At 44.1% G+C, this 23,057-nt stretch overlaps 2 protein-coding genes across 6 annotated transcripts in view; one reads left to right on the top strand and one right to left on the bottom strand.

Annotated features, from left to right (window-relative positions):
• SHC3 (SHC adaptor protein 3) overlaps positions 1-768 on the top strand; it is a 55,121-nt gene extending 54,353 nt beyond the window's left edge. For all 3 annotated transcript variants that reach the window (XM_081213710.1, XM_081213711.1, XM_081213709.1), the window contains one exon: positions 440-768. In XM_081213710.1, coding sequence (XP_081069836.1) covers positions 440-568 — 129 coding nt within the window. In that variant the 3' untranslated portion in view covers positions 569-768. The remainder of the gene's footprint in view (positions 1-439) is intronic.
• Positions 769-10,402: 9,634 nt separating this feature from the next.
• Positions 10,403-23,057, bottom strand: part of S1PR3 (sphingosine-1-phosphate receptor 3) — a 78,933-nt gene continuing 66,278 nt past the window's right edge. For all 3 annotated transcript variants that reach the window (XM_081213835.1, XM_081213834.1, XM_081213836.1), the window contains exon 2: positions 10,403-15,270. In XM_081213835.1, the coding sequence (XP_081069961.1) occupies positions 13,992-15,110 (1,119 nt within the window). In that variant the 5' untranslated portion in view covers positions 15,111-15,270 and the 3' untranslated portion in view covers positions 10,403-13,991. The remainder of the gene's footprint in view (positions 15,271-23,057) is intronic.

The raw sequence follows: 23,057 nt of genomic DNA, 5'->3' as shown, positions 1-23,057 counted from the left end.
GAACCCAGAGATGTGTTTTAAATAAAAGGACACATTCTACTCATGTAAAAACACACCGATTCCCGGACCGTCCGCAGGCCGGATTTAGAAGGTGATTGGGCCGTATCCGGCCCCCGGGCCTTAGTTTGCCTACCCATGCCCTAGAGAGCACTTTTTAAAACAAACATAATGGGGTACAGTATATTCTAAATATTATTTTTTTGTTGTATGAGCCTCAATTTAAGAACCAGAGACACCCTTATTATAGCAGTTGAAACAGTTTGCCACTGTGTGGTCGAAATGGAGATCTCCAATTCTTTATTCCAATCCTCCATCAGTACCTGTACATCAAATTGGTTTTCTAATAACAGAGATTTATATATGTTGATGGCCGGGGTTTTTGTTGCGCCATTTCTGTGGAACATATAGAAACTTTCTCCTTGCACCCTCTATTTTTCAGGTTCGTACAAAGGACCGCATATTTGACAGCATCAGCCACCTCATCAACCACCACCTGGAGAACAATTTGCCGATTGTTTCTTCCGGGAGTGAACTTTGTCTCCATCAGCCGGCAGAGAAAAAACAGTGACTCCACCCCCACCTCATGGCAAAATATGTAGCTGTGTCGCTCACAAGCCACAGTCAGAAAGGAACTGCAAACCTTTGTCTGTAGAAAAAGAATATCACCAGTTTACGTTTTCTGTAGGTTAAAGAAATGCCATTCTGTGTGGTGCCAAGACGAAGAACATTCTTGTGGCTTTTCAGACTCGGTAAAGAATAGCAAAAATAGCAGGTGGATGGGTTTTCTTCAAAACATGTAATCAAAGCGTTCCTGATTCCTTAATATGAATATTGACCGTGTACATACACACACATTCTATAGAAATACGGTAGATATTTATATTTTTGAAGTCAGTCTGCTGAAGATAATGGGCCAAAAAAGAAAAGAAAAGCATTTTTAACTGAAGATACAAGAAATGAGTGATTGTCTAGATTAAACAATACTTACATCCGGTCTTGTTTCCCTGAGAAAATTGATACAGGAAATCTCAAGGGTAGTTTTATGATAAAATAAGCACAATAACAGAGAGAAAACAGACAATATCCAATGATTAAATGGTGAGTGATGTAACATGAATCAATGAGCTAATATTTCAACAGGAAAAGTTAGCTTGAAGCAACTTTTCAAAGCATAATTCATTGTCTCTTAAGTACAAAAGCATTTTTTTCTCTCTTTCCTATGTCCCACTTAAATTCTTATATAAATGCTACTCCAAATTGTTTGTAACTTGTTTTGGCTTTGACTTGGTGTGATCTCTCTGTGTATGAGGTATATGCATTGATTTTTCTAATAATATACCTTAAGATACAACTTTGATTTATTAAATACAGTGTTCGGTATTAAGAGTCTTCTACATGTAACTTGCTCTTGTAGCAGAGAATATAAGGCTAAGAGGATGCCAGGAACATTTACATGTGTGTGATTTTTAAACATAATTGCCAAAGTCCCACAGTCACCACTGGCAACTGATCACAGGTAACAGCTGGTTGCTCCCAAATGTGTCCCCATCTGAATCAAACACTGAACAGGGACTTCTGATGAGCAGAAGCGCAACTGCCAGCTGATTTGCTGCACATTCCAGACAGACAAAAATTAATAAGTGCCGTATCATTTAATTCATAAATGCTGAGATTAATTTGCACAAGTTTTCTTTTTTTGGGGGGGGGCATCCTCTAGATATGATGGCTTAAGAAGAGGAAGAGTTTGGATTTGATATCCCGCTTTATCACTACCCGAAGGAGTCTCAAAGCGGCTAACAATCTCCTTTCCCTTCCTCCCCCACAACAAACACTCTGTGAGGTGAGTGGGGCTGAGAGACGTCAAAGAAGTGTGACTGGCCCAAGGTCACCCAGCAGCTGCATGTGGAGGAGCGGGGACGCGAACCCAGTTCACCAGATTACGAGGCCACCGCTCTTAACCACTACACCACACTGGCTCTCTTAAGCAAATAAACACAACAGAAGACACACTCATGGAAGATAGGATCTATCGATGGCTATGTTATGTTAACTCAATGAAATATCCATGTACAGAGGCAGCATCTACACCAGAACGGCAGGTGCTGGGATAAACAATAGTGAATGAACATCCCTGTTCTGTCCTGCTTGTATGTAGACTTGTAAGCATTTGTTGCAACAGAAAGGTGGCAACTATGGGGTTGCCGTGCTCATCTCGCTTTCAGGCCAAAGGAGCTGGTGTTTGTCCACAGACAGCTTTCTGGGTCATGTGGACAGCATGACTAAACTGCTTCTGTCACATGGAGGACTGCGACAGAAGCCAGAGTGCATGGAAATGCCGTTTACCTTTCCGGCCCAGCAGTACCTATTTATCTACTTGCACTGGTGTGCTGTGCTGGTCCCGGGGGGGAAAGGTACTAATACTGTATCCGAAGTTCAGTCCAGAGTCACTAGCAGGGTAGACGATCACTAGATGAGACGCGAGGTCCGAAACAGGGAGCCGGGCGGGGGAGCAGGAACGCTGGTAGGGCAGCAGCAGCAAGCCAGGTGGGTAACAGGAACACTGGTAGAGCAGAAGCAGGGAGCCAGGCAGGGAACAGGAACACTGGGGGGTCAGCAGCGGGCAGCCGGGCGAGGAACAGGAACACCGGAGAGTCAGGAGCAGGAAGCCGGGCGAGGAACAGGCACACCGGGAGTGCAGATCTAGGTCTGGGTAAAGCAGGTACTCCACAACGATGTTGCTCCCGCAACCTGGGACCGGGCTGCCTGACCTTTATCTTCTTCTAAGGCCGGGGGCGGTCCCGGCCCCCAGGAGCCCCGCCTCTCCTGGCCTTAAGGCGAGCACTCCTCCTGGGAGAGACCAGTTCCCTTCGCCTCTCTGCCCTAAGCCTCTGCAGTTCAGGAGAGGCCGAAGGGTTACTGGGCCCCGGGGGAGGCTCACCTGTAGCCACTGAGTCCTCCAGCACCTCTGGGGCCAGAATGGTCTCACCTGGTGCCTGCCCCTGAGGATCTGGCACAGGTGCAGGCTCCTCAGCATCTAGGCCTTGCCCCAGTTCAGCTGGCCCTGGAGGCGGGGACTCCTGTGCCGGCTGGGATTCCTCCGGTTCACTCTCAGACTCGGAATCCCAGGCCATCACATGTGCTTTCGAACTGCTAGGTTGGCAGGAGCTGGGACAGAGCAACAGGAGCTCACCCAGTCACGGGGATTCGAACCGCCGACATTCCGATCGGCAAGCCCAAGAGGCTCAGTGGTTTAGACTACAGCTCCACCCATGTCCTGAATAAACAAGCACACAATCACTGATAGGTGCACTTGCCATTGTGTGGCTCAAAGCAATGAAGATGATGCCTCCCCAGCTGTTGCCATTGGCTGTGGGTTTCCTGTGATGTCACAAAGGCACTTGGCAACTGAGTGGATATAAAGGCAGGCCAAGGGGAAAGCCCTTTTTTATTTCCAGCAGGACACACCTGGCCATGGATGTGACATTCAGCACTGCCCAGGGTTCTTCCACTTGGAGGAGGCAAAGTGGTGAATGGAAGGAGGCAATTTCTGGCAGTGGGATGCTGGGGAGCGAGAATAAGGCAAGTTTGCTTGTTTGAAGGCTGCTGGTATCTGTGATTAGAAGCTGGTGGACGTCTCATGATGGACCTAACAGTAGCTTCTGGCACAATGGGACACAATGACGGAAACCAGAGCGCATGGAAACAGTGTTTACCTTCCTGCCGCCGCAGTACCTGTTTAACTACTTGCCCTGGTGTGCTTTTGAACTGCTAGGTTGGCAGGAACTGGGACAGAGCAACGGGAGCTCACTCTGTCACAGGGATTCAAACCGCCGACCTTCTGATCGGCAAGCCCAAGAGGCTCAGTGGTTTAGACCACAGTGCCACCTGCGTCCACTGTGTGCAAAGTGAGCACACCACATTCCCTACCCTGGTCACTGTGATGGTGACAGTCAGTCAGTGCAAGGTACTATCTTCTCCCATGCTTTTTCAGTGGTTGCATACAGGAAAGGGCTGTAGTTAAGTAACAGAGCATTGGACCAGGTGACCCCACACGGTCCCTTCCAACTCTACAATTCTGTGAACTATTATCTGTTTTGAATGCATAAGGGTCCAGTTTCAATCTCTGGCATCTCCAGAATGGGCTGGGTATTGTCCCCAGTCTGGAACTCTGGAGAGACACTGGCAGTCAGTGTAGACAATACTGAGGAAGATGGGCTAATGGTCTGACTCAGCCAGAGGCAGCGTCCCATGTTCCTTTGTGCGCCTTTGGATAAGTTACAGCTATTGTTGTTAAATAATAATGATGATGATGATAATAATAATAATAATAATAATAATAATAATAATAATAATAATAATAATTTATTTATACCCCGCCCACCTGGCTGAGTTTCCCCAGCCACTCTGGGCGGCTTCCAATCAAGTGTTAAAAACAATACAGCATTAAATATTAAAAACTTTCCTAAACAGATGTCCTGCCTTCAGATGTCTTTTAAAGATAGGATAACTGCTTATTTCCTTCACATCTGAAGGGAGGGTGTTCCACAGGGCGGGCACCACTACCGAGAAGGCCCTCTGTCTGGTTCCCTGTAACCTCACTTCTCGCAATGAGGGAACCGCCAGAAGGCCCTCAGTGCTGGATCTGAACAATGGGGGTGGAGACGCTCCTTCAGGTATACAGGACCGAGGCCGTTTAGGGCTTTAAAGGTCAGCACCAACACTTTGAATTGTGCTCAGAAACATACTGGGAGCCAATGCAGATCTCTCAGGACTGGTGTTATGTGGTCCCGGCGGCCACTCCCAGTAACCAGTCTAGCTGCCGCATTCTGGATTAATTGCAGTTTCCGGGTCACCTTCAAAGGTAGCCCCATGTAGAGCGCATTGCAGTAGTCCAAGCGGGAGATAACTAGAGCAAGCACCACTCTGGCAAGACAGTCTGCAGGCAGGTAGGGTCTCAGCCTGCGTACCAGATGGAGCTGGTAGACAGCTGCCCTGGACACAGAATTAACCTGTGCCTCCATGGACAGCTGTGAGTCCAAAATCACTCCCAGGCTGCGCACCTGGTCCTTCAGGGGCACAGTTACCCCATTGAGGACCAGGGAATCCTCCACACCTGCCCGCCTCTTGTCCCCCAAAAACAGTACTTCTGTCTTGTCAGGATTCAACCTCAATCTGTTAGCCGCCATCCATCCTCCAACTGCCTCCAGGCACTCACACAAGACCTTCACCACCTTCACTGGTTCTGATTTAAAAGAGAGGTAGAGCTGGGTGTCATCTGCATACTGATGAACACCCAGCCCAAACCCCCTGATTATCTCTCCCAGCGGCTTCATATAGATATTAAAAAGCATGGGGGAGATGACAGAACCCTGAGTCACCCCACAAGTGAGAGCCCAGGGGTCTGAACACTCATCCCCCAACACCACTTTCTGTACACAGCCCCTTAATGCTTAAATGCAAAGTAAAATAATAATAATAGGGGAATCTGCTTTTGATCCTGGGTACGGAGCACCTGAAAAAAATAACCAGACTTTACTTTAAAAAGAAAAAGAGGATTATTACTTCCTAGTCACAATGGAGCTCAAAGCTTCCAGGATCTTTGGACTGTCACACGTTTTCTGAAGTTTAGCTGGAATAGAAATTAGAAGATCAAAATATGAAAGCATGGTATGAAGGGAAAATATCCCATAAAGAAATAGAGGAACATACGCTAGCAGTCTGGCTCCAGTTTCCCTTTCTCATCTCCATGGAATTATATTCTCTGCCTTGCTCTCATCTGCATGCTGTGTTGTTAAGTCATGAGAATTCGTAAATGCTTATTGCATCGTACAGTAATTTCTAACAAGCAAAATCCCATATATTCATAAGGGAATTTAAAGAGAGGAAAATGTTTCGTGGGCGTAATTATGTGTAAGTGGTGTTTTCCATACATAGGGAGGTTTCAATTCTCACATTTTGCTTTAACGCAAGTGGCAAAACTCACACATTTTGGTGGGAGCATATTCCATTCCAAGAATGTACACATAAACAGACAGCTCAGTTTCATTGCTGTCCAATCGAGATCAATGGCACTGAAGTGGGGATCAAAATAGCCATTGCCACTGAATATGTAAATAGTTACTGTCAGTCACACAATATTTTGCTGGAATCAAATATCCTCATAAAAAGGAAAGTAAAATGCAAATGAGGTTTGGCACAGCAGATCCAAGATGCGTACTATATGCATTAAACTATAATTGTTTTCCCTAAATGGTGATAAAATAGGGATCAAATGGTACTCAAAAGTCTTCCAAACAATGCTGAACTTTTGCTTTCCTTTCCATTGCTTTCTCAGCACAATTTTCAAAAGGACTGGGTGAGGTATATTGTTCACTAAATTTTATATTGGTAAATGAATATTGGGCTAATAGCTCTCCTGCTCAAGAAGGTTTTGTGCCACTAAGAAGTGGGATCAATCATAAAGGTACACCTTGATTTAAAAGGTATAAGGGATACTGGAATTTCTTCTGCACTTTTCTAAGCACTTAAGCTCTTGGATTGCACATTCAGCAAACATTTCATGGGCAGCAAAAAAAAAAAAAAAAAAAAAAAGGTGTGAAATAGTTCAACTTTTGCCAATTTGTTGCCCTCTAGTTACAGTGTGTTGGACTACAAATCCTATCAGCCCCTGTCAGCAGAGCCCTTTTGGCTGGGGCTGATAGGAGTTGTAGTCCAAAACAGCTGGAGGGCATCAGTTTGGTGGTGTGTGATATGATCTGTTCCTGCTTTGATTCACATGCTGGTCCTTCTGTGGTGCAGATGGGAAGGGCAACAGAAGCAGAATGACAGCTCAGCATGCACAGTATCCAAAAATATTTTGCATAGAACTTTTCTAAGGTTCTAGAGCAATCTTCCCCTCTATACACTGCAAGAATAGACAAAAATTGTGAGAAAGCCTCTGGGTCAACTGGCTATACAGTGGTACCTTGAGTTACAAATGCCTCAGGTTACAAACGCTTCAGGTTACAAACTCCGCTAACTTGGAAGAGTTACCTCAAGTTGAGAACTTTGCCCCAGGATGAACTTTGCCTGGCAGCACAGCGGCAGCAAGAGGCCCCATTAGCGAAAGCATGCCTCTAGTTAAGAACAGTTTCAGGTTAAGTACGGACCTCCGGAATGAATTAAGTTCATAACTAGTGGTACCACTGTATAAGCTTGCACCTCCATGGACAACTGTGAGTCCAAAATGACTCCCAGGCTGCACACCTGGTCCTTCAGGGGCACAGTTACCCCATTCAGCACCAGGGAGTCCTCCACACCTGCCCGCCTCCTGTTCCCCAAAAGCAGTACTTCTGTCTTGTCAGGATTCAACCTCAATCTGTTAGCTGCCATCCATCCCCAACCGCTTAAAGTGGAAGCCCCCTCCCAAGAGCACCCACTGAATAAAAGAAGAAATTTGAAGGATGACTGCTCAGTTATATTACTCCTGGCAAACTGTGGACAATGCTCACCACATGGTCATGATCAGCACAGCTGTAATCCTCAGGGGGCATGCTCAGTATGGCAGAGACTGCCGACAGTGTGGTTAGATGTGGATCAGATCCAAGACTGTGCTCAGATGGATGCAACCTTATCCGCCTCAAACAGGACAGTCAGATAATTTTGCATGAGAACATAAGTAGAACCCTGCTGAATCAGTCCAAGGGCCGATCTAGTCCAGGATTCTGTTCTCACGAGGACAACCAGAATATGAGTGCAATGGCTACCTCCTGTTTGAGATGCAAGGCAACTGGTGTTGTCTCCAAGGACTCAGCTACATTAGTCAAAAAACAGCATTTTATATGCATTATAAACACACAACACCAGATGGTGCTGTAGAGCACAAAACTTTCCTATGTGATTTGTTTTGTAAAATGACTTACAGTGGTACCTCGGTTTAAGAATGGTCTGGTTTAAGAACGATTTGGTTTACAAACTCCGCAAAACCAGAAATAGTGTCTTGGTTTGAGAACTTTACCTCAGTCTAAGAACAGAATCCGAACGGTGGAAGGGCACTGGCGGCGGGAGGCCTCATTAGGGAAAGCACGCCTCGGTTTAAGAACAGTTTTGGTTTCAGAACGAACTTCTGGAACGGATTAAGTTCGTAAACCGAGGTACCACTGTATTTATAGTGTCCTCCCCCCCCATGTGTACAGCAGGTGTCAGCAAACTTTTTCAGCAGGGAGCCAGTCCACCGTCCCTCAGACCTTGTGGGGGGGCCAAACGATATATATACCTATATTTTTAAAATGAACGAATTCCTATGCCCCACAAATAACCCAGAGATGCATTTTAAACAAAAGGACACATTCTACTCATGTAAAAACACGCTGATTCCTGGACTGTCCGTGGGCTGGATTTAGAAGGCGATTGGGCCGTATCCGGCCCCCGGGTCTTAGGTTGCCTACCCATGGTATAGAGCCACCCTGATACTCAGAGACTACTACACTAAGAGTGGTGACCAATGGGGTGACTTCCAGCTGTTGTTGGACTCAAATGCCCATCAGCATGACTTGTGGCCTGGGATTATGGGAGTTGCAGTCCAACCATATCTGGAAGGCACCATATTGCTTATATTTCGTTGTGGATAGTATCAAAGAATACATTATGAGAACACGTGACATTAGTACTTGGGGGCATTTTTACCACTTGCCAGATTAAATCGGAACCACTGCATTGCCCATCTAGAAGACACGCAAACCAATCCTATCGATCACATTTACAGAGAAATAAAGGTCGGCATCTAGCCATACAGCAGAATGAAGATGATATTAGGTGGTAGAGTCCTGCGGTAGTAAAATTGACGAAGGGCTGTAGCTTTGAATACAGCAGGTCTTAGGTTCAATCCCCAAAAGTTCCAGGCAGGTATATAGACCAAACTATTGGGATTGTGGTCAGTCATGCAATGGTTAGTATGATCCCATACCAAGTGTTGTTTTTTTTACTAGTACAACGAAACAGCAGAAATAGTTGTTCACTGCAGTAGAATCCCAAGCGAGCAAAGAAAAATAGCCAGGCAATCACTCTTAAATTTAAAGTGGCATGTCCCACAATAAGAGAATAGAGAACAACAAAAAATTGGTTGCTTATTTCATCAAGACATACCTCTGTATTATTTTGCATTTTCCTATTGTACCTGATATATGCCTTTAATCGCTAAGTCAATCAATCTTTATTACGGTCCAGAGACCCAACAAATCGTTACAAAACAACGCACAATTCAGACAGCCTACCTCCAGGTTAAACAAGCATTTTGTTCAGACTTGAAGATTAGGGATCATTGATTCTTGCAACCACTGATAAAAACTTTGCCACTGCTAATGTTCTAGCATTTGTCCAGTCTTCCAATAGGAACCTGACATAGTGAGCCTCTGATTTTCCTGGCAAAGGTACCAGCAAGGGTAATATCAGTTCAGCCCTGGCTTGCTCATATTTCGCACAGTGCAGCAAAATATGTTTTATAGAATCAATGTCTTGAGCACACGAGCAAAGTCTGTCCTGGTAGGGAACTCCTCTCAACCTGCCATCCAACACTGCAGAAGGAAAGACGTTTAGTCTGGCTTTGGTGAATAACCTTTGATAATTTGGTACTGTCAGGTTTTTAATATAAGGTGTTAACTTAAAGACATGCCCATATTGTACTCCTACTGCCAGCGGACTACAAACTGTGTGTGACCAAGATCACAAGTCACTGTGTGTATTATCCCATAATCTTTGCTTTAACTTCTTTAGGGTGCCTTCATAACCCAGGTAATAAAGTTGGGGGGGGGGGAGACAGACCAATAGAGGTGGCTTTTCTAGTCATGGTTTTCTACCATTTGCTGACAAACTCCTCATTGGTCAAGTGTTGGTACAAACCCTTCCCTAGATCAAATACTGAAATACTGAGCCAATGTTTTAGGGCAGCCCACCATGCTTTGGTTGAAATTGGGCATTCACCAGCTTCTAACAAGTATGGAGTTGGGGACACAGTTGGGTACCTGCAGCAGAGATCGTAGAAATTTTGCCTGAAAGCCATCTAGCTTAGGCAGGTCTCCATTATGTCAGACATTTGCAGCGTACAGGAGTTGGGAAATGGATTTTGCGTTGAAAACCCTTAAGGCTGCTGGAACATATTTGCCGCCCTTTGTGAAAAGGAATCTGAGTATGGCTAGCTTTGTGATCTCCGCCTTTTGAAGGGAGGTTTGCCAGTGGTGCTTCCAAGATCCTGTATGATGGAATGGGAGCCATAGATAACTGAAATATTTAATCTGTTCAAGGTTATGGCCGTCCAGCACCCATTTAGACCCGGGAGAAGCTTCTTTTGAACACTAAAATTTTAGTTAATCACTAAGTTATCATTCACTGGTTTGTGATTCTGTTATTCCGCATGCTTCAATGAGGGACCTCCTCTTTTACTTTATTATTATGCCATACAATATAACACAATACATTTAATATATAAAAAATTAGGAAACTCTTCAGAGCACCTGGGGATATATCTGTGACTTGATTTGTATTTACAGGTTAAGCATCCTTGTCCGTAGCCTTGCTGTTTAACCAGGATCATCTCAAAGACAATGTCTCTTCGCTGCTTTCAGCAGTTTTTATTATTTGATATGTTACTTTATACTGTTTGGCATTCACAGTTTCAGCATACTCTTTTGTATTTTGCACAGAGATTGAAAAGTTAATATACATGTTTACAAGACTTTACACTTGAAATAACAAATATTCATTGAAATAACAAATATTCATACCAACTAGGAGCGTTTCTGCTATGGGCATTGCATTATCAGAGGGACGAAAGGATTTGGTGGCATTCTGTGCAAGTCATTCCCATCTATTATTTCCGCTTAAATGTGCTTAGGATTTTTGCCCTTAGACACAGGTTTTCGATGAAGTTGCTGTAGGAAATGTTTAAAACAGGAATAGCCAATGTGGTGCCTTTCACAAGCTCGTCTTTTGTTTCCCAATCTAATAACAAATTATACATTTTAGATAAAAGTTTTTCTTTGCTTTGTATAAGTTCTTTTTCAAATTGTGAACTTTGGTCCAAAAAACCATTTTTCCTATCTATTTTAAACATTTCATGTAACTGATGATATTGTAGCCAGTCTGTAACATGGCTTCTTACACTTTCCATTGATTTCAGTTTAAGTTCCCGCTCTGTGAAATGCAGCAATTCCCTGTAAAAACTGACCATTGTCTATCCATATTAACTTTCTTGATTGTAATAGCCTCAATAGGAGATAGCCATAAAGGTGTTTTCCTTTCCAGCAGATTTTTATATTTCTCCCAATCTCTATACAAATTCTTCCTTAGAATATGGTTCATAAAACTTTTATAGATTTTTGCCTTCCCATACCACAGACATGCATGCCAGCTGAATTTTAAAACATGGCCTAAGTCCAGGAGGACCGCATTATCCAGTGTAATCCATTCTTTTAACCAGCACAAGCAGGCTGCCTCATAATACATTTGCACATGTGGCAGGGCAAAGCCTCCTCTTTCTTTTATGTCTGTCATAATTTCATGTTTAATTCTTGGCTTTGCCAATGTGGTGCCTTTCACACGCTTTGTACTACAACTATGATCTCTGTCCACTGGTCATGCTGTCTGGGACTGATGTGAGCTGCATCCCAAAATTTTAGGATGGTACCTCATTGGCTACCCCTGGTCGAAATAGCATGCCCTCCCCCTTTTAAATGCCTCTTGTAAACAGAATTTTCACAGCTTGTCATTCTTAAGTTTTAAAAAATCCCCTCAAATAATGATAGCAGGATGTTTTAAAAATCATGCCTCTATGCATATTTTAAAATCTAGAATAAAATCCCATTCAGTAGGCATTTATAAAGTGACTGTCCCCTATCAGCAGTTCCCAGCCCCTGGCTGAACTGATGTGATGTCAAAAGAGATTTATGAATTTTTCAGATGCTGAGGGGGATGGCTCAGTTGAAAATTAGTCCTGTTGCTGTGAAGGAAGCAGAAGCTGGCTGAAAATCTCAGAGTACCTGGGACCATGTATGACGTTCTCATGGACCACTTTTGACTATTTCTTCCACTTATGCTAACTTTATTTCCTGTGGTACATGCATCCCCCAATTTCACCCATTAGTCCACGTTAAGTGCATGGTGAATCCCATTTATTCTCTGCTGGCTTTCTTCCAACATAAGCCATCAGGGGAAAAATATATTGGTGGGCAGGGAGTCCAGATGACAGAATATTAATTCTAGAGCTAGATGAATAAAGAACATCCACCAGCCATGCAATTGACTCAAGTTTGAGCTAGGGATAGTTGTCAAGGAACATTAAACTGCAATTTGCGATTTTTGTAAAGCTCTGTTGGGATAGTTTTCTGGAAACGTGTAGTTTTGTATGAAATAACATTGAGAAGACCATGCCACTTCCATTAGATCTTTCTAATCTTCTGTGTTTGGGCTTTCCATAACACAGACTGGGCCTTCAATTTTTTAAAAAAATATCTTTCAAAGAGCAAAAAAATAAAATAAATGCATTGATTAAATATACATCTATATACATGCTATGCATAAAATGCCAAGACACATATTTCAGTTGGGCACTAAACTACATTAAATAAAGAAGAAATTCAAGGAGAATGAGCCAATATTACGTTTTTTTAAAAAAGTCCTAGAACAAAACCAAAATGCCTTGTAGTCGCAGCCTTCACATTTAGCTATTCTCGCAGGATGTTTGCATTGATAATTGCAATACTGGGTTCGTGTAGCATCCAACTTCTCTCCTCCAAAATTTTGTTGGTGAAGTTTTAAAAAACAAAAACAAAAACAAAACACCACTATTGGAACATACCTGCCCACAGTACTTGTCAGATCTGGTATATTACACAGGAAATCATGGTGACAACATCAGATAATGTAAACTTTTGCCAAACAACTGGCATAAATAAAGAGATAATTAGGCTGGCAGTTCAACCCTAAATATTTGTTCTGGGGTATCCATCTGTCTGTTCATGTCAGCGTGAGTTCCTTGCCTTCATAATATGGTAGTTTATGCCTTGTGGCACAGCGATCAGTCCTAAGCATTTATTTCTTGGGATGCCACGTCAAATAATACTTGTAGTGTGAATCCATTAACATAACAACAAGACGCAAAAGTTGGAAAATGATGCAGCACTGCGGAGGTAAACAATCTCTCTCGTAACTTTAAATGTCAGCATATAGGGGATACACATTCCTGCAGAGGGTGTGCAGTGCTTGGTGAATGGAAACGTTTCCTGTGAATCGACTGATACACACACACATTTCTATATACACATAATAGGCTAGCATTGGCTGCCATCTGCCCATGTGATTCTCCCCCCTTCCCCAGCACTACTGGCTGAGGAACGGTGATATCAAAGAATATCTATAAATACTGTTAACTCCTGGGGAGGAGGTCAGTTGTATAATGTTGCCAACCCGTCCCACTTGGGTGGAGAAAGCAAAAGATGGGTTTGGGTGGGAAGGAAATCTCCCACAGATCCCAGGCATTGTGTTCCGTATAGAGGTCAAGAACGTAGGCTGCTTGAAGGAAGGGACGAAGGAAGGGAGGCAGCAGCCGGGCCCAAAAGGCACGGAACAGATGGCAATAAAAAAACTTACACAGCACCTCCAGCTTTTTTAGACTTGCATATTATTGGGAGGTGCAGACTGGGTTTCATTTATTGGTTTTAAATAACCCACCATGGTTTCTGCATTGATTCCCTAATGCGTATAAATTTTGCACCATGTCAAATGTGCCATTTTTCTTGATACAGGATTTCGGGAGGCAGTGAAGTGCCTTCCTGAGTCCATCCCTCACAGAACTAAAACCGAGTTCAAAACTGCCTGGGCTAAAAAAAGGCACTTGATATTATGCCGTTGATGAGTGTTTCTCCCTGTGATTTAAGTGCATGAAACCCCACCAAAGGCTTCCATTCGGCTCTTTTAAAAAGCCAGTTAAAGAATCCTTAGCCTTGCAGAGCTGACAGACTTCATTTGCAGCAATTCCCATTGTGAAATGACGATTCGTTCTTTTCCACTAAACCTGGCGAGGCGTTAGTCTGTGGGTGCTCGTCCTTCGGTTTCTGTGCATTGCTGCTGCTGGACTTGCTGCGACTCTGATCTGGGGTGGGCTGGATTGGCAGCGACGTGGTGGCGCTGGTCTTCACCAAGCAGCCACAGACGAGGCGGAAGAAAGCACGGCGCATTTCTTTGCTTGCCAGGGTGTAGATGACGGGGTTCATGGCTGAATTGAGGACCGCCAAGGCAATGAACCCGTGCACCTCGTACAAAATGGGGCATTCTTTCACTTTGCAGGCCACGTCGACCAGCAACAAGATAAACAGCGGCGACCAGCAAGCGATGAAGACCCCGACCACAATCACAACTGTCCGAAGCAATGCCATGGACCTCTCCGAGTTGTTGTGGTTGGTGACGTTGCGGCTGCTGGACTTCACCAAGATGTAGATCCGGGCATAGAGGAGGACAATGGCCACCAAGATGGCTATAAAGATGGTGATGCAAAAGGCCACGTACCTTTTGGAATAGAGCGGCAAAATAGTGGAACAGTCAGCTAAGTCCGCAACACAATTCCAGCCAAGGATTGGCAAGGCGCCCAGGGAAACTGAGATAAGCCAGCACGTTCCGATGAGCAAAAAGACCCTGTACTTCTTATTGGCATCGTATGGCCTCATTTTGATCATTGTCAAATGCCTCTCGATGGCGATCGCTAATAAGCTGAATGTGGAAGCCCCCAGAGCCACAAACATGCTGCCTTCTCGAATAAACCAAATCTGAGCAGACAAGGACAGGGTCTTGTTTCCTGACATCAAGATGTTTACTTTGTAAACTATCCCAGCCAGCAGATCACAGAGGGCCAGGTTGCCAATGAAAAAATACATGCGGTTGTGAAACTTGTTGTTTTTCCAGATGGCGATCAGCACCATCAGGTTCTCCAGGATGATGAAGCTGCAAACGATTAGAAGGATAATGGTCGTCAAGCTTTTTTCTTTTCCTCGGATGAGCTTCCCCGTGAAGTTGTAATGGCGGCGGATGAGAGGGTCCATCCCTTCAAATTCTTGGACAGACGGTTGCGTGCTCACCATATCCATGGCTCAGCTTTGGACTGATCCGCTTTTCAAATCAGGGAAGTTTTGATCCAATTAATTCCCACAAGGGGGAGCCCGCATCACACCTCTTAGAAGACGTCTTCGAAAAGGTCAGCTTCCGTACTGGTCGCATGTCAGCAGCCTGCCGTGCTTCCACCAAAACCTTTAAAACAGCAACAAATGACAACATATTAAATCACCTGACTTCATATTAAAAACAGCAAGCTCATACTTTCTGACAAAATGCAATAGAGAACAGATATGTGGGCTCTTGCAGATGTTTAGCTAATGAGATTGGCAGAGCAGATCTAGAAGCTCCCAGATGCTTGGGGCTACCCTCTTCTGCCAAGTTTTTCTCTATCTCCACTCTCCAAATTTAATAACAAGTAAGACCACTGAGTTGATCCCCCATATTTTCAAACCATTGTCACCTGCAAATTATGTGCAACAGGAAAGGAGAGACACACACAGTATGATGATCTGGACAAATGTCTCTCTTTATGGAAGAGAATGGGCTCCTATTCTGGTGGCAGCCCCACAGCTTTTGTCCCTAGCTTCATCACAAGCAACAACAAAGTCTTACGTTAAATAGACCAATAACTTCACTTTCCAAATCTCTTCAAAATCACATTTAAACAAAATGAGGGAGGATTCCTATTTATTTATATTATTTGTACGCTGCCTCTCATTTCAAAAAATTGCCAAGGCTGCGGGTTAGCAAACGATAAAATGTCAACAGTCCAAAAGAAAATGGTGCAACAAAAGTCATGGGTTGTATCCAATGAAGTCATCTCATTAGTGCAAGGACTTCTGCCTGTACAGTGGGACTTCCTCTCCTCTCCTCCTGACACCCCTCCCCCCAAAAAAATCTGTTCTGGAGTTTCCCTTAGCCTCCAGAACAGATCAGGGAGTGGGGATGGTCCCTCAGAGACAGAGAAGTAGAGGAAGTCTTGTTGCACCGGCAGAAGACTTTGCACTAATGGGAACAACTTTGTTGGGTACAATCCTGCATCAATAAAACAACAACAGGGAGGGCTATTTTCCAAAATGCACAATTGGATTGAAACTCAATCTTCTTTTGTAAAACCTAAGCAAATGAATGCAATGCGGAATGATTTCCCCTGCCTTTTACAAAAGCCCTGTCCTTTCTCTCTAGAGGAAAAAATGGGAGCAAAGTGGTAAAATTGCAAGTGAAAGATTTGTATTCAATAATATATTATAACATCTAAAGGAAACCTTCTTTTGAACATTTTATAATCACTTGGTGTGTCTGTGATATAATGATAATAATAATAATGATAATAATGATAATGATAATGATAATAATGATAATAATGATGATGATGATGATAATAATAATAATAATAATAATAATAATAATAATAATAATAATAATAATTTATTATGTATACCCCACCCATCCAGCTGGGTTTCCCCAGCCACTCTGGGCAGCTCCCAACCATATAAAAACCATATAAATTCAAACCAGCATTGCCTATAAATATTTTTATGAACTATCTCTCAAATCCGTCCATTCAGTCTGTTCCCTAAAACCAAACGTGGCCTCTGGGCCATGAAGGGTATGTAAGGAATGCTTGTCTATTCCAATTCGGAAGCTGCATTCAGAATGGGAGCAGGGAAAGAGTTAGTGGCATGTATTGCATCCGTTCATCCTTCCCGCCTCCTGCACTGAATTTGGTATTCTGTCTGGGGTAAGGTATGCCTCAGAAATGTACAGTGGTACCTCGGGTTACATACGCTTCAGGTTACAGACTCCGCTAACCCAGAAATAGTACCTCGGGTTAAGAACTTTGCTTCAGAATGAGAACAGCACGGCGGCAGCGGGAGGCCCCATTAGCTAAAGTGGTACCTCAGGTTAAGAACAGTTTCAGGTTAAGAAAGGACCTTCAGAACGAATTAAGTACTTAACCCGATTAAGTACTTAACCCGAGGTATTGCTCATCCTTGGTATTGCTGCAACCTTGAAGTTGGCTTCAGAGATGGGAGTATGGCACTCCTTCCTCTTCCATGGAATTTCTGGCCATAGTAACAGTGCCAGAGGCATGTTTTATTTCAACTGTAGCTGCCCCCACAACAGAACACTGTCCTTTCATTACAGGGGTTGGGGGTTGGGAAGAAAGCCACTTACTTATATAGAAGTTAAATCTGTCCCCTTGTGGCCAAGCTATCAAGAACCAAACTTCTCATTCTTCCGAACTCTGTTTGTCACATTAAGGTGCCCTTTAAACTTTCCTGGAACCCAAAAGGAAGGCATATTTCTCATGGCATTCCTGTAATGTTTAAAGACTGGCAACCGGACAGGCAGGGCAAATCACAGGCATTTTTGTCCATGGAATTAGCATCTGTTCTCATGGCTTCAATTCAGTGGGTACCAATCTCACACTGACCAGCTTTGCATGTTTAGCCTTTAAACCAGAGTGGGGAACCTGTGGCCCTCCATATGTTACTGGGCTACAGCTCCCATAATTCCTGACCACTGGCCATGCTGGCAGGGCTGATGGGAGTTGGAGTCCTGCAACAAGGGAATGCTCTGTGATCATTGATAACACCTTTTCACCATAGAAAAGGAAAGAATCAACATCCATTGGGAACACACCGCAGAAATATTAGATGTAGAGGATTCTTTTAAAAAGTCACAGTAATATAAGAATTGCTACATATACCACCAAAAATAATGCTTCTGTCAGCTGGTCTATTATTTTGTTGAGAAGAATTTTGGCCACCTTGTTGTTCTGTCAAAAAAAATGATGCAGGGGCTCAAGAATGAATAAGCAATGGAGATTTAGTGTGACGTAGTGAACAGCGGGTTGGGGTCAGATGAAGGAGATTTCTAAAGTTCACTGGATGACTGTGAGACTGTGTCTCTCAGCCTAACCTACTTATGTACGGATACAGGTTGAATCTTGAGATCTGTGTATACATACCGGTAATTTCTCCAATCCTCATTTTCTCTCCACAGCCACCCTATGAAGTCATTTTCCTTATTTGGCCAAAGTGGGTGAAATTTTAAGGCACAGGTGCTCCTCCAGAGACTGACAAATTGTAGACAAATAGGTCCAAGGGCTTTTTGTGGAAGAAGGAAAATCCCTTGTGGGGGGGGGGGAGAGCAAGGGATTGTCTCTTGAATCACACCCACAATGTACATTTGAAGCACTCCTATAATGCAGGTGGCGCTGTGGGTTAAACCACAGAGCCTAGGACTTGCCGATCAGAAGGTTGGCGGTTTGAATCCCAGCGATGGGGTGAGCTCCCGCTGCTCGGTCCCTGCCCCTGCCAAACTAGCAGTTCGAAAGCACGTCAAAGTGCAAGTAGATAAATAGGTACCACTCCGACGGGAAGGTAAATGGCGTTTCCGTGTGCTGCTCTGGTTTGCCAGAAGCGGCTTAGTCATGTTGGCCACATGATCTGGAAGCTGTATGCCGGCTCCCTCGGCCAATAAAGCGAGATGAGCGCCGCAACCCCAGAGTCGACCACAAGTGGACCTATTGGTCAGGGGTCCCTTTACCTTTACTTTACCACTGTAAATCAGGCAATATTTTGCAGAGGTCATTGCCCTATAGAAACACATAGATGTAGGAAAATATAAAGCTATAAGGTACAAAATGCAGTGACACAAAGCATTGCAGGACCCTTGTCCAACTTGGGGAGGGGGTTATTAACATCACACTTTGACTCAGAATGAGGGAAAGATCCCTGAATCACCTTGATCCACCCAGTTATTTGCCCTCCCCACACACAGCTGATGTCAAACCAAGAGCACTTAGAAGGAAAAGTGAGATAAAAAATGGAATAAATAATAAAAGTTACTCATGTACAAAATATTAACTGTGCAGTCCCATGGCAGAATGACCATTCACCAGAGTCATGCTAAATTATACAGTCCCATTGATAAGCTGGTTCTTTGTCAGCTGAACCCAAGAGGAGCAAGTCTCACATCTCTCCGGTGCTATAATACTCCACATAGCAACACAGAAACTTAAACAAATAAAAGACACATGGAACGTTATTTCAGCTTTCCTCTTTTTGTGTGTGGGTGGCCATAAGCAGAAATCTTCAGACCAGAGAAAAGCAAGCACATCTAAAGTGAAAAAGCAAACATCGTATATATTTTATGTAAGAGTTCTTCAGTGGTGAGTTATTGTGTATAATCTGTCAAGTTCCCATCAGTGGCATCAATGTCTAGGACAGGACTTGGCTTTTTATGCTCTCTGTGTGTCTGCTCTGCATAGCTTTGTGACTGCAAATGCAATCTAGAGAACTGTAGCTCACAAAATGCCGTTTCTTAGAAAACGCATGCATCTTTTAAGCCGACCGCTATTTGTCTTGGCTTCTATGAAATGTGATTTTGTCATTATTTTAGAATATAATGTTATCAGCTGATTTCAATTGTGGTTTTAGCCAAGCTAACGTAAGTCATAAGTGCTTCCTTTTCATTCTCTTCAATCTTTCTAATCACTGGCCAGTTCCCAAGGTGTGCCTGGCTGCTGGGACCAGCCCTGAGAGGGAGCTGCAAATCCAGCCCCCAAAGTCAAGTTAGATATTATCCAAGGCTACTTTAGCACCTGAGACAGAAAAAGCACTGTCCCTTGCAGTAAAAAAATAACATGGGAATAAATTAAGTAGCCAATTTAGTTACCCTTTCATGACACTCAGTATTGGCTCCCCACAAAGACATATGCAAATTGTAGTTTTAAAAAAAGGTGCTTAGATTTGTTTAAAGACCCCTGTTCTCCTCACAAATCTACAATTCAGAGTGGCTTAGCAATAAATCTCTCTTCCCAGGGAACTCTGGGAGTTGTAGTTCTGTGAGGGAAACAGGGGTCTCCTCTAACAACTTTCAGTGCCATTTACAAACTACAGATCCCAGGATTCTTTGGGGGGGAAGCCATGACTGTTTAAAGTGATAAAAGAGTACAGTGGTACCTTGGGTTAAGTACTTAATTCGTTCCGAAGGTCCGTTCTTAACCTGAAACTGTTCTTAACCTGAAGCACCACTTTAGCTAATGGGGCCTCCTGCTGCTGCCACGCCGCCGGAGCACGATTTCTGTTCTCATCCTGAAGCAAAGTTCTTAACCTGAAGCACTATTTCTGGGTTAACGGAGTCTGTAACCTGAAGCGTATGTAACCTGAAGCGTATGTAACCCAAGGTACCACTGTACTTTAAATGTAAGCTATTTTGGAGGTGTGGTGTTGTTTTTTTACAATGAAGTGGTGTATATATTTTATGAAAATAAAAACAAACAAACAAAGTAGATGTGTCCTCAAAATCAGCTCCTAGAGGTGATGGCTTCATTTTACCTAATGGTAGGTCTCACTCTGATGGTTGCAGTGACCTAGACATCCAAAGGTCTTTTCAGAACAAAGAATGACAGTTATATCTTATGTTCATAAAGCTCCCAGTGGATTAATCTAGAGCAGTTCTGAGGTCCACAACTGTTTAGCCAGACCTCCTTAGAAGTCCATCAATGTGCAGGCAAACTTTTATCCTACAGCCCTAAGTCATTCTTATTTCTCGAATTGCCTTCTAGCTCTTGTTATGTCGAGAGATAAATCTAAAATCCCAGGAACTGATACCAACAACCCTACCTTTCAAGTTATCTGATTTATAGGAGCCTGGGAATTTTTACCATGGCACATAAGATAACAGACTGATGATAAAAATTACATTGAAAAGAAAAACCTGAGCTTATGTTGAAAAGAAATGTCCCAGGAACTAGCCCCTTAGCAAGAGGAAGAAAGGGAATTGGTGGTGAATAAAGCTGAGCCATAGCCAAAAGAAAAAAATAAAATGGTGCCAATGGACGCTCGGGTTGCAAACGTGATCCGTGCAGGATGCACATTCGCAACCCGCAGCTGCGCATCTGTGCAAACACGGGTTGCGATTCGGTGCTTTTGCGCATGTGCAAAGTGTGATTTAGTGCATCTGTGCATGTGCGACCGCCGAAACCCAGAAGTAACCTGTTCGGGTACTTCTGGGTTTCGGCGGTCCATAACCCCAAAAAACGCAACCTGAAGCGTCTGTGACCCGAGGCATGACTGTACCGATGTTTGGAAGACTTTAATTCCTCACATAATTTCAAAAGTATAATGGCCGTGGTCCAGTTAGGCCAAAACACAACATCATTCGATGTCTTAAGTATTTCCAGTGAAGTTAGGAAGAGGACAAACATCCGCAGCAGCACACAGCACCATCTGTGGTACTCCAGAACTGAATTTTGGGCAGTCTCAGTAGAGTATGCTTATTTGTTAGCTGTCGGACACCTGCTGGTGAGTCTAGATAGAACTGTGTGGTAAACCAAAATAATGAACAGACAGAGTTTGTGGCGAGGAAGTGGTTTGCTGCTGTTGCCAGGGCAACTCCTCTAGCCGGCAGGAATCTACTGCAATACCCATAAAAGTAATGCATTTCCATTGAAGACTCGGGCCCCTTCCAGACATCCAGCTCATTGAGCATTCATTCTGATTTGTTGCATAAAGCTTACATGGATGCTAGATTATACCCAGTTCCTGTGGAGCATCCGTTCTGATCTGTTTGCAGAACGGTTATATGACAACCATCCTGCATTCACTGTGCTTTGCTTGCAGGCTCCTTGCATGTCTTCCTGCTTCCTTACTTGTTCGCCCTACACTTTTCAATGCTTTTCTCCATCACTTTCCAAACCTCAGAAAGTCTGGGGCTTTTTTTGTGGGGGTGGGGGGAGGGTTGTTTGCGCTAGGGCGACAGAGCCCTTTAATCCACTTTAAAATCCACAAACTGAAAGTTCCAGTATGCACTTGAATCCCTGCCACAAAATTAAGACAGTCTGAGCTTTCCAAACTGTGTGTCATGACACATTAGTGTGTCGGTTGCAATGTGTAGGTGTGTTGTGCGAGCCCTCCCCACACTCCTCCCAGGACTGCAAAGGGGTTAATTTAACCTCTGGTTTGCTGGTAAAACTGAATTACTGTGCTGCAAAATTATGCATGTGTCAGGGACTGGGCAGAGGAGGAATGGGGAAGACTGACTCTTCTAGAGAAGAAGGAGACAGTTCAGAATTACAACAGGGGTTTGAGGGAGGTCACAGCTCAGAGGCAGATGAGGGGGAAAGCTGGGAAATAATGGGGGGAGGGGGAGGGGAGGGGGAGGAGGGGGAGGAGGAGGAGGAGGAGGAGGAAGAAGAAGAAGAAGAAGAAGAAGAAGAAGAAGAAGAAGAAGAAGAAGAGAGACAGCTGATGGACTCAGTGCCAGCGTGGTGTAGTGGTTAAGAGCGGTGGACTCGTAATCTGGTGAATTAGGTTCGCTTCCCCACTCCTCCACATGCAGCTGCTGGGTGACCTTGGGCTAGTCACACTTCTCTGAAGTCTCTCAGCATCACTCACCTCACACTGTGTTTGTTGTGGGGGAGGAAGGGAAAGGAGATTGTTAGCCACTTTGAGACTCCTTAGGGTAGTGATAAAGCAGGATATCAAATCCAAACTCTTCAGTGTCTTTATAAAGCATTCCAGACCCCCCTCTCCCAGAACACGGCAAGCCTTGAAAGTAGGAGAGCAAAGAGCTCAAAGGCAGAGGGCACACCTCAGCATGAAGGGAGAGAGGGAGGGGGTGGAGACGTCATTACTCCAAGCGGCTGCATTTCCAAGCCTCTCTCTGTGAATATTGAATAAAAAAGCATTGGTAAGAACTTCCCTTGTCTTATTCATTCCTGGCAACCTACCAGGGGTGTGGGGATCCTCTGACGCCTGACAGCATGTCTAAGAAGTGTGTCACCAACATGCAAAGTTTGGGAAGCTGTGCCTTAGACGATGATACATATGATGACTCTGCCAGGCCAATGCATAACTGGTGTCCATTTGAAGCAGTGGCACCAACTCCAGGGAACCTCAAAAAATTTGCTGTGGCTGCTCATCCTCCACCCCCTGCCACTGCCACCACATGCCGCACCCTGCCAC

This window comes from Podarcis bocagei (assembly GCF_964188305.1).
Source record: "Podarcis bocagei genome assembly, chromosome: 11".
Classification (NCBI taxonomy): domain Eukaryota; kingdom Metazoa; phylum Chordata; class Lepidosauria; order Squamata; family Lacertidae; genus Podarcis; species Podarcis bocagei.
This window is presented reverse-complemented; position numbering and strand designations above follow the sequence as displayed.